This window comes from Lepidothrix coronata, unplaced genomic scaffold (genome assembly GCF_001604755.1).
Source record: "Lepidothrix coronata isolate B3197 unplaced genomic scaffold, Lepidothrix_coronata-1.0 Scaffold13, whole genome shotgun sequence".
NCBI classification, from domain to species: domain Eukaryota; kingdom Metazoa; phylum Chordata; class Aves; order Passeriformes; family Pipridae; genus Lepidothrix; species Lepidothrix coronata.
The window spans coordinates 1722743-1734109 of NW_016690193.1; the positions used below are offsets into that span (position 1 = coordinate 1722743).

General features: G+C 55.2%; 3 protein-coding genes across 9 annotated transcripts in view; all 3 read left to right on the forward strand.

Moving 5' to 3' along the window:
- The first annotated feature begins 1485 nt into the window (after nucleotides 1-1485).
- On the forward strand, nucleotides 1486-5982 carry AP5S1 (adaptor related protein complex 5 sigma 1 subunit). Its single transcript, XM_017806017.1, has 2 exons — nucleotides 1486-1856; nucleotides 2329-5982. Exons 1-2 carry the CDS (start codon nucleotides 1690-1692, stop codon nucleotides 2753-2755), a joined length of 594 nt encoding a protein of 197 aa, XP_017661506.1. The 5' UTR covers nucleotides 1486-1689; the 3' UTR covers nucleotides 2756-5982.
- Nucleotides 5983-6538: 556 nt separating this feature from the next.
- On the forward strand, nucleotides 6539-7700 carry LOC108492919 (estrogen sulfotransferase-like; the record flags this gene model as incomplete). The annotated part of the gene is made up of 4 exons (XM_017805777.1): nucleotides 6539-6689; nucleotides 6784-6908; nucleotides 7181-7361; nucleotides 7486-7700. Coding segments are annotated over 4 exons (672 nt in total), but the record flags the coding sequence as incomplete, so codon positions are not given.
- A 1019-nt stretch (nucleotides 7701-8719) lies between these two features.
- LOC108492993 (sulfotransferase family cytosolic 1B member 1-like) overlaps nucleotides 8720-11367 on the forward strand; it is a 5386-nt gene continuing 2738 nt past the window's right edge. The window contains exons 1-7 of one of the 7 annotated variants that reach the window (XM_017805915.1): nucleotides 8885-8989; nucleotides 10020-10171; nucleotides 10349-10477; nucleotides 10579-10676; nucleotides 10783-10909; nucleotides 10996-11090; nucleotides 11169-11349. In XM_017805915.1, the coding sequence (XP_017661404.1) occupies nucleotides 10024-10171; nucleotides 10349-10477; nucleotides 10579-10676; nucleotides 10783-10909; nucleotides 10996-11090; nucleotides 11169-11349 (778 nt within the window). In that variant the 5' untranslated portion in view covers nucleotides 8885-8989; nucleotides 10020-10023. The other 6 variants (XM_017805914.1, XM_017805913.1, XM_017805909.1 and 3 more) reach the window with 6 other exon arrangements.

Sequence of the window (11367 nt, forward strand, 5' to 3'; positions counted from 1 at the left end):
GACCCCGAGCAAGGCAGCGTCCCCGCTCTGGGAAGGTGCAGGGGAGAGCATTCTAAGAGGGTCCTGTGGTAGCACAACAACATGGCAGGGGGCTGTGGCTCCCAGCGTGCCAGGTCTGGAGATCAGCTGGAGGAGCTGCTCTGAGCCATGTGCAGCAAGGTTGCATGAGCCTGAGGCTGGCCATCTCCTCCTGGGTGGTGGCACCAGGGGTACAATTTCTGGCAGGCTACACCATGGCTGGGATGGACAACACAGCTGGGATATGGACAACATAGCCTGGATATGGACACTGTAGTTGGAATATGGACACCACAGCTGGGATATGGTGTCCCTATACACGCCCTGTGCACAGCAGCAAGACCCCCACTCCTCCCCACCTCCAGCCCTCAACCTGTGAATGACCAGCCACAGCCATAAAGAATTTGTCAAAAACCAGCTTTGCCACTGAAGCCACTTGACGCAGAAAACAAGTATTCCATGGCTGGTAAGGTCTCAGGGAAGAGCCTCTCCCTCTATGTCCCCACAAGACAAGCACCCTTCCATGCTCGCCCTGGCCATGCCCTCCTGAGCCATGACCCCCCATGCCATCCCAAGCAATATCCACCCCCATGTACCCCCCAGCCATGTCCACCCCATGCCCAGAGACAAGCGTCACCACCCCCATTTGGACCCTGGCCTTTCCCCACAAAACTGTCCTGTGCTCCCACTTTGAGCCACACCTCCCTGTGCTGTAGGAGTACCAGGGTGGTCACATCAAGAGCCTCCCTGCCAACTCATGTCTTATTTAAAGTAGTTCTGCTCTAAGCCAGTTATGGTTTAAGTTGGATGACAGGAGGGGCTTCACCCCAACCCTGGACCCAGGGGTTGGGCACTGTGAGCTGGGCAGCATGGAAGTGTTCGCTGGGCTGGGGACTGTCTTTTGTGTTTTGTTTATTGCTGTGATTGTTTTCTTACACACTCTGTTAATACAACTCCGGGAGGGGGAAAAACCCCGGCTCCTGACCTGGGACTGCGGGGGGTGGGCATTCCCCGATCTGAGGCTGCGTCGGGGGGCCGGGCTGGGCGATCGGAGCTTCCCTGGGTGCTGGGGGCTCCCCCAGGGGCAGGGCGGCTGTGACAGGGGCAAGCGTGCGCCCCCGACCGCTGTCCCTGCTTGGGGGGGCGGCAGGAGGGGGCCCCGCGGCTGTGCCCCGCTAGCCTGGGCCCCAGGCAGGCGGCACGGCCGGGACTCAGAGCTCTGCCCCGCTCCCGGTGCCGCCTAGGCCACTGGAACACTACGGGAAGGAGGACACGGGACAGGGGCTGTGGGTCACGGCTATGCCCGGGGCAAGAGCAGGGATGGGTCGGGAGGGGACACCAGGGACTCTCACAGCCGGGACAGCGCTGCTCGGCAATACTGGCACCGACCATACTGTGCGTCCTCCCTACCCCACCCACCGGCCGCTACCCACCAATCAGCTCTCGCTGCCCCCGGAGTTTTGGCCAATCGTAACCCGCCGTTTGCGCGTCCTCCGCCCTTCCCTCCGGCCACCGCCTGCCGTCCCTTCCGGAAGCACGATCGCTCCTTTCCCGAGCCACCACCGCTCCTTTCCCGAGCCACCACCGCTCCTTTCCCGAGCCAACATCGCCCCTTCCGCCGGAGCAGGAGTTGGGCTGGGCTGGGCTGGGCCGCGGGGCGCGGTCTCGGCCATGGTCTGGGCGTTCGTGCTGCTGTCGCCGGGCGGGCAGGCCGGGCAGGCCGGGCAGGCTCCCTGCCGCGTGCTGTACGCGCGCGCCTTCGGGACCTCTCCTGGGACCCCTCTCGGGGGTCCCCGGCAGCGCCTTCGCCGCAAGGAGCAGCTACTGGTCGTGGCCAGGTAGCCGGGAGAACCCCCTGCCTCGGGGTGGCGACATCACCGTCCATGGGAAACCCCTTCCTGGGGATGCTGGGCTCGGTGGGACCCCTGTGACCCCCTCCATTCCCTGAAGCCCCTGGAGTTGTGACTCTCCATCCCTTTCCCTGGGACCCCCACAACCATGATGCCTCCTTTTTTTTTTGATGTGGGGGCTCCTGGGTTTTGCCGGACCCCCAGGGCGGAGACACCCCTTTATTGTGGGACACCCTCCCTTCCTGAGGGGAGCCTGTGCTCAGTGGGACCTCCAGAACTGTGGCAGCCCCCTTATGGGGGGACAGGGCTAAGCGGGAACCCCAGGACCATGATCCCCCCCCATTCATCAGATACGCCCTTTTTGGGGATGCTGGGACCCTGTGTCCCCAGTAGAGGGGGTCACTCTATCCCTGGATGAGACAGGAGTCCATAACACAAGGGTCCCCCCTTTCTCTTCCAGACAAGTGGCTTCCCAGTGCCAGCTGCTTCAGTCATCCCTGGGCCGCCTGTCCTCCCCACAGCTCCCCCAGCTGCCTGATGAGCCGGTGTCACTCCAAGATGCTCCGGGGGGGCTTTTCCAGATGCCCCCTGGAGACCCCTTCCCTGACCGGGTGACAGTAGTCTGGTTATCAGTGCTGGCCCTCGCCTGTGCTTTGGTTTGTGACCCCCAGGAAAATCTGTCCTTGGCTGAAATCACCCTGCGGCGCCTGGCTCCCCGGCTGCTCATCTCCTTGCGGCTCCTCAGCCCTGGCGCTGGCGTCCTGCTCCGTCCGGATGCTGCTGATGCCCTCCTGGATCGTCTCCTGCCCCATGGGCAGATGCTTTTTCTCAATGAACGTTTCCTCCAGGCAGTGGACCGGGAGCTGGGCATCAAAGCATCCCGCTGAGCTACAGATGACATCCCTGCCCACCACTTGGATATTTTTCATTGGGGAGAGACAAGGGAAGGATCCAAGATGGTTGCCAAGCCCCAGCAGGATGGATGGGAAAAGTAGCTCAGGAATAAAGAGCAACATGCTGGCAAAGAGTGGGATTTTAATCCATTTATCCCCCAACTTTGTTGTGGGAGAGCTAATAGCCATCCCCATAAATCCATCTGGAGCTGGAACAGTGCTGTGTTCCTGCACCATTTTCCTGCACTGTGTTCTTGCACCGCTCCATGCGCACATGACAGCGGTCAGTGGCTCTGCATGGCCGTGAATGGACATTAAAAGAGGGATGCCGGGTTACCCCAGCTGGATGTTACAGGGCAGGTGGGGGGTTCCTGGCAGGGGAGACCTGGCTGTAGGCAGTGCAGAACCCCTCTGCTGTGGGATGGGAGCTTACCTCAGGACAGGAGGAACCCCAGGGGACATGGAGAAGCTGAGGGTGTGCAACCAGGCCTGGTGCATCAGGGTCACTGGGTGGGGGATTTATTTAAAACAGGCAGCGAGGCAGGATGTGGCCGTGCGCCTGACACAGCAGGTTGGTTTGTCACCGAGTGATGCTGCTTGGGAACAGGGGACCTGTGTGACACCCTGGGAGGTGGCTGGAGCCGGCACCAAACTGCACAGCTCTTCCAGCTGCCACCAGGGTGCAGTGGGGATCAGGGCTCTATCCTAGCAGTTTCTGAGTGCTGGAAGAGTCAGGGAACCAGGACGTGGCATGCGTGGCTCTGCCTGGAGGCCCCTGACCTACTATACAAGCACATGGTAGTGGGTTTTTGAAAAAGGGGTAGGATGAAGAGAGAAAAGAAGAGATGAATTAAAGGGGCAGAGAAAGAAAGAGATGAAGAAAGAGAGAAAGAGAAGAAGGAAGAAAAAAAGAAAGGAATAAAGAAAGAAAGAAAAAAAGAAGGAAGGAAGGAAGAGAAAGGAAAGAGAGATCACCAGTCCTGGTTCCATCCATCCAACTGATGGGATGTCCAGGGTTCCGAGGACACAGCCCAGGCTTGGTGGGGGTACGTTTTTATAGATAGGTTTCCCTGCCCTGAAGACAGATTTCTCGCTTTCTATGCAAATTAGTTCTCATGCAGTCTGTTCTTTCACACCCTTCTGGAACTGGGTTGGGGGGGGTTGGGCATCTTGGATGGTCTTGTCCCCCCCTACCAGATTGACCTTTGGTTGACAGTATGTGCCTGCTTCTGTACTGATGCTGTCTTATTTTTTTAGTTGTGTCTCTGTGGACTAGAACAAGGATGTTTGTCCCAGAAAAGTGCTGCCCTACCTCTGCATGGCCCCTTTATCTGGTCACATCTTGTTCTTCCTTGTGGCATGTTAGTTCCAACAGTCCTTGGTTGGCTCCATGACCATCCTGCTGTCGATGTTTGAGATTTACACATCGTCCCCTTTTCTTCTGGGCTTCTACACCACCCTATGGCTCAAACATCAATAGGGCCCTTGAAAAGGTGATCCCTTGAAAAGGGAAAAGAAGGGAAAGAGAGGTAGAGGGAGGGGCAAATGCATTCTGTGAATTATCTCTAAGCTTTGGGATAATCTCTCCATAATTCTCCACACCTTAACGTACAATCCAATTACCAAAATGAAAAGCAGAAAGGTTAATACTAAAAGAACAATCACAGTGCCACATTTTGTTAAAAATTCACGTTGCTGTTGGCGACCATCCAAATAAAATGTCACACCAGAGGTGTTCCCCATCTTTCTTCACCCATTCCATCACCCAGTGGACATTTTCCACATCTTGGTGAACAGTAATCAAAGTCTGTTGTCTTGTGCTTGCTTCAACAGTCATCTCAGGTCCTCATGTTGTAGCACCTTTTTTACCAGTGTGAGGTTTATACCAGTGGGAATGGATTTTAAAGCTAAGATCGAGGTGTACTTAGATTTCAACAACTGGTAGGAGTTAATCAGAGCTGAATGATTGAAATCCTACCCCTTGATTTGAACAAATTTACAAATGTTAGAATGATTTTTTGTTATTACTACCTGATTATCTACAATTATGTGATCACAAGGTGTTCCTAAGCAATCAAATCTCTTGCCTGCATACACATGCATGTTTTCTGTGTTGCAATCTGATCAAATTTCAAGATGGCATATTTTGCTCAGTATCAAGAGAAGTGTCTTGAGCCCTTAGTGTATTTCCTGACAGATAAATCCTTGTTGTTCCTGCACAATGCATGCATCGAGTCCTGTAGTTTGCCATTTTTTCCCTTCTTTCTAGGCCCATACCCTATGTTCTGTGGGGTACAATACAGTTCCATTATAAATTAATCCTAAAGCATGATGGGATATATTTTTTACACTTTAGCATTAAGCACTGTTAACACAAAGGCAGTGACCGTATAATTTTTGAGGTTATAGGTAAAGTTGACTAAATGCCACCAGGACAGGAAGTTTCTTTTAAACTATTTTCCCAAATTACCTTTCTAATCTCAGTGGGCAAGGTACTGTCTTCACTTTCCCATATGATAGCAGCTGTCATATATTGCATGCACAATTGGGCTTGAATACAACCAAGAGCCAAAGAGACATTGTCTTGGAGTGTTTCAATGGTGTTAGCAATTAATTGTTGATGAGAACCAACTGGAATCTGAATGTATGGGCCATTATTTTGTATGCATTCATAGGATTCCACTTGCTGGATTTCAGTGTCACCTGGTTTATGGCCAGAATTCTCTTGCAAGTCAGCCACTGAATCAGATCTAATGGAGTAATTTTTTGTGTGTGATTTTCTGCTCCGCCCTGAGGTCTAGTAGATTCAGAGGGGGTTGAAGGAGATAAAGAATCTTCTTTCCCTGGTTTCTTGTCATTGGGATCACCCTATATGTTTACATCCCTTGTAAGTCTGCTGTACTTTTCCTGGAACTTTGATATCTCAGTCGCCGTATACAGCTCCATTTTGGTAGCAGTTTGCTGACCCTGACCCAGTTTTAATTAAGGGTCATAATGTTACTTCCTCATCATCAGATGACAAATGCTACATCTCACTTCTTGTCAGGGTAATAAATGCATTTACTGTGTTCCAACTCCTTCATTGGATATAAAAAGTCAGAGTTGTGTGATCATATTTTTTCAAATGGCACAGATTCTAAATCCTGCACTGGTGCCCCCTTTCCCACAGTTCCTGCAGACCTGGCCTGGGCCAGGCACCACTTTCCTTCTGCTTCTCCTCGATCTCCTGCAGCAGGAGCAGCACCTGCTCCACCATGCCAGGTCCCAACACTGTACAACCTGGATCACATCACCCAGGATGGAGAAGTTCAGTGTACTCAGCACCTTCCTAAAAGAGGCATCAAAGGAACACCCAGGAGGGCAAGGAGGGAGGCACTCCTCTGCCTGCAGCACCCTTGGCCAGGTCCCAGCCAGTCTGGTCCCCAGCCAGGACAAGCAGGGGCAACACAGTGCTCACAGGGCAGGGAGGGAGGCAGAGCCCATCCCAAAACTGCCCCACACCCTGGCTGCTGGCTTTTTGAACCTGCTTCCCATCCTCCATGCTCCTTAGCTGAGCCAGCTTTTGTTAACCATTACCGCTTGGGCGAGTCGGGAGGGTGGAGGTGCCAAGGCTCCTGGGGACCAGAGGCCTCAGAATCTTGATAGGTACAGCTGCAGCAGGAATAGGGTGGTAGAGGTGTCTCTGCAGCTGTAGAACCCTGTGGCGCCTATTAAAGGGGCTGAAGCTGGGGGAGAAGCACAGACAAGTGGGAGAAGAGGTGATGGTGGGCTCCATTCCTTACCCCTCACGGCTTGGGCTTAGTGCATGGCTGGCACCACAGATGTCAAGATGGCATCCTGCTGGGGAATAGGCGATGCCCCTGGCATCGTAATGACCCATCTCCCAGTCTAGCTCCTCCCACAGTCCTTCTGGGAGAAGGACTGCAAGGTAATGCTGCAGGTGCCCCTGCCTCTTTCCCCATCTGGGTTGGCAGAGAGGAGGCACTACTCTATCTTTCAACCACATCCTTGTCTGTCTCCAGATTATCTACATGGCCCGCAACCCCAAGGATGTTGTCATGTCCTACTACTACTTCTACCAGATGGCCATTACACCCTGACCCTGGCACACTGGCTGAGTTCCCGGAGACCTTCCTGGCTGGCAAAGGTGGGGGCTGAGCCACAGGATGCCCACCCTGAAATGCTGGTGGGAAGGACGTCCCCTCCTGCCCTGATTTTTAGCTAATCCCTTGACCATATTCCACAGTGGCCTACGGGTCCTGGTATGACCATGTGCGGGGCTGGTGGGAGAAGAGGAAGAAGATCCTGTAGCTCTTCTATGAGGACATGAAAAAGGTGAGGGTGGGATGAGGAGCAGGGTGCCCTAGTTGCCCCCCCCCCAGCGTTTTTGGCAGCCTCCTCTTGTCAACTGCCCTGCAGGACCCACGTCAGGAAGTGAAGAAGATCCTGCAGTTCCTGGGCAAGGAGGTGGCGGAGGGAACAGTGGAGAGGATCCTTCACAACACTACCTTCCGGGCGATGAAGAAGAACCCTGCTGCCAACTATGAGACCATGCCCAGTGCCCTGATGGACCACAGCCTCTCCCCCTTCCTCCATAAAAGTGGGATTTGGCCAGTGTTGGAGGGCTTGGGAGGAATGTCCCCGCGTTATATTTCAGCCCCCATCCATGGCTGCAAATATTTTGTGTGTCTCGAGATTTGCCCCACTTGCTTTCTTGCCCCCAGGGATCTGTGGAGACTGGAAGAACCACTTCACTGTGGCCCAGAACGAGCACTTTGACCAGCACTACCATGGCAGGCTCCGACCTCCTCTTCCAGATGGAGATGTGAGGGGCTCATCCCCCTTTCCAGGAGGACTCTGCTTCTCCTTGCTCCCCTGGTGCGGATGGTGGGTCCAAGTGGAGCATCCTTGCACTGATTTACTTTTCCCCTTGCAATAAATTGTGATAAATGGAGAGTGAGTCATTGCCTGCAGAAATGACTTCCCCTCTCCTGTGGGGGGGGAGGCTGAACTCCCCCAAATTCCAGGCAGTGTCTGGGAGAACCTCCATGATCAGCAGGAGAAAAGGTGGGCACACAGTGGATTTTTGGCTAGTGATGGTCAGGCATCACTGGGAATACGCATCCTCCCAAAACCCACAAGTGGCCCCTGTCAGCTTGGGTGCCCCAGACCCAGCCTACCAAGGTGTCTGGAGGGAGCATAGATCGGTGAAGAGTGGAAAAACCCCAAAGCACCAGCAAACCTGCTGCTGCCATGGCTTTTGTGTGCACAGGAGCTTTCATGGCTCTAGGCTGTGGCAAGTTTCTTGACAGAGTGGGTGGTGGTGAGGCTCTCCCCAGGCTCCCTGACCCAGCTGGAGCTTGGCAGCCCATAGTCTATGGAACAAAGGTGAAGGGAAACACCTCTCTGCTGGCATATGGCCGGGCTCAGCAACATCACCATCCTTGCTGGATAGAGAACCCACCCTGTAACCTCCAACCTGGTTGCACTGAGCCCTTGCTCCGGGATGGCCAGAGCAAACCACTCTCTGTCCCCCTGGGGCAAGGATGTGCTTTGGAGCCCCAAGTGCCCCACTTACACTCCATTTCTGGCCTGTTCCAGAGTTTCTAAGATTGCAGCTTTTTGGCAGTACAGCCTCACAGGGTTGTTTTATCCCCAAAGAGAAGCACCTGGGATCCGACTCCTATAGAACAGCAGTGCTGTGAGGAGACCTGACCCATAGGAATGAATCCTTTCCAGACATTTAATTCAATGCCAATGGAGATCTCTGTGCTTCCCCACCTCCTGGCTTTGCCTGCAGTGTTTGCACATGCAACCAATTTTGCTGATATGTGGACAGAGGGACGGGCAGGGAGGCATGTCCCTGCCTGCAAAACACCTGAACGCCTGGCATGGCATGTCCCACCTCACCTGGAATTTGGCCCTGGGTCCAAATCAGGGACTTCTATCAAGGTTGCAAACAAGTGAGCTGCTGCCCCTGCCCAGCTGCCACCTTTCCTGCCCTCACCACTCTCTCCTGGCTCGCAGGTCGCCTGTGGGAAGCAGGTAAGGAGGAGCATTTCACCACCACTGGCACCTTTAAACACCTTTCCCAGGAGCACTTGTGCTTTGCAATCCTGCAAACTTTGGACCCGTATTTGCGTGGAGCAGGGGTATGACCAAAGCCTGATCTCCACATCCCACTAGCAAGCCCCACGTCTGTGTGAGGAATTGGGGACGTCCACTCAGGTGACTCCTGGATCAGGACAGGGTGACGTTAAATTCCCCGGGCCGGGATTTCCTCCCTTTGTTTGCCTCTGCGAGTGGAGGGGGCAGCTGTGATTTCCACTCCCGCCACCTGTGTGCGTACCGGGGGTTGCTGAGCACGGCACAGCTTATCATAGGCATCTGGGGACAGTCTCTACCCCCGCTCGCCCCTTCCCTGCCCTCCTCCTGCCCCAGCGCTGTCCCCCCGCCTCCCTGAGCCTCCATCTTCCACGAAGGGAAGGGAAAATAGCAAATCCCGCCCCGTAAGCGGCGGGCGAAGCTTTGCCTCCTCCCTGCCAGAGGACCCGGAGAAGAGGTAATGGGGGGACTCTGGCCATGGTCAGGGGGATCGGCCCATTTCAGGATGCCCTGGCCTCACAAGCAGAGGGCCTGCGTGGGGGGGTGTGGGGGCTCAGAGAGACTCAGTGTCCCTGCAAACCCTTGGAAGACGGAAGCAAGCGACCAAGCGTCTCTCCAAAAGTCACAGTGTGGGTGTTTCGCAGCTGCCATATCCAGCGTTTCTATCCTGGCTGGTGGGTGAAAAGGTTTCCTGGGGAGAGAGTTCTGGGAGCCCTGCTCCTCATTCCTGTCTCCTTCAAACCCTCACTCATCCCCCTGCAAGAAGGACTTCCCCAAGCTGTCGTACAGCTGAGAGATGGGGAGGAAAAGGCAGAGGGAACGCAGCCTGAAACCCCAGCCAGGAAAGCCACTGTGAGCTTTTACACCCAGGTAAAAGTACCAGCTTGGTACAGGTAGCTGCCCCACTTTCTGTGCTGACCTGAGCCCCCCAGATCTAGCCATGCCCCTCCACACTCTCTGCACTGCCAGCTGGCCCCACAAATCCCCTCAGAAGACAGATGCCACCTCCCATGACACCAACAAGCAGGGGACAGTTTCCTTCCTGTGGGCAGGATGGCTGGGTTCAGCAGGCATTTTGGGGACTCCAGGGAAAGAGGTGCCCCCATGATGCTCCTTGCTGCCAGCCAGCCCTGCCATGTGTTCATGTCCCCAGAAGGATGGCCAATCCAGACTCTTATCTGCGTCAGCCCTGGCGCACAGTGCACGGCATTCCCATGGTCAACGCCTTTGCCCTCAACTGGGAGCGGATCGACAACTTTCAGAGTCGCCCTGAGGACATTGTGGTGGTCACCTTCCCCAAGTCTGGTGAGTGTCCCCAGGCAACAGAGAGGGGCTGCACTTGGGAAGGGAGGAACCAACCTGGAGGAGCTGGGACTGGAGAGGATGCTAAAAGGCAACGCTGGTAGATGGTGGCCCTCGGGTGCCTAAGATGGGGCTCTGGTGGGAGTGACATCAGCTGGACATGCAGCCTCTCCTCGCCAGGCACCACCTGGGTCAGCGAGATTGTGGACGTGGTCCTGAAAGGTGGTGACCCCAAAAAATGCAAGGAGGATAACATTATCAACCGGGTGCCCATGATGGAGTTTGCTGCCCCTGGGAAGATGCCAGCAGGTAACAGGGTGGCAGTGGGTGGTGGATGGGGGACACACTTGGTTTTGTATGGGAGGGTACCCCACTGGCAGTGGGATTGCTCGTGGGGGAAATCCTTGCAGGCACGGACCAGCTGGAGGTTATGGCATCCCCTCGCATCATCAAGACCCACATCCCAGCTCACATCTTGCCCAAAACCTTCTGGGAAAACCGCTGCAAGGTAACAGGCTGGAGTTACCACACCTGGAGGAATCCAGCAGAGATAAGGGGGGTACCTGCCCTGTTGGGACCTTGCAAGTCCCCACATGCCACCAAGCTTTCTACAGATGATCTATGTGGGGCGCAATGCCAAGGATGTGGCCGTTTCCTACTACCACTTTGACTTGATGAACAAGTTCCACCCTCACCCCGGGACATGGGCCCAGTACCTGGAGGAGTTCATGGCCGGCAGAGGTGGGACAGGGCACCACTGGGTGCATGTGGGGACCCTGTGGGGTGCTGTCACCAACTGACATCCCCTGGCTGCTCTCCCCATGCAGTGGCATATGGCTCCTGGTACAACCACGTCAAGGGCTACTGGGAGCGGAGGAAGGATCACCCCATTCTCTACCTCTTCTACGAGGACTTGAAGGAGGTGATGGACTGGGGTGGATGGTGGTGTGGCATCTGGGGGGGGTGGCAGGAGGGGTGAACATCAGCCTGTGTCCCACAGGACCTCCGCCGGGAGATTGTCAAGGTGGCCCAGTTCCTGGGGCAGGAGCTGTCAGAGGCGGCACTGGACGCCATCACCCGACACACTTCCTTCGAGGCCATGCGGGACAACCCCACCACCAACTACAGCAAGCTGCCCTCCGAGATCATGGACCACAGCGTGTCTCCCTTCATGCGCAAAGGTGAGCAGCTCTGGGGGG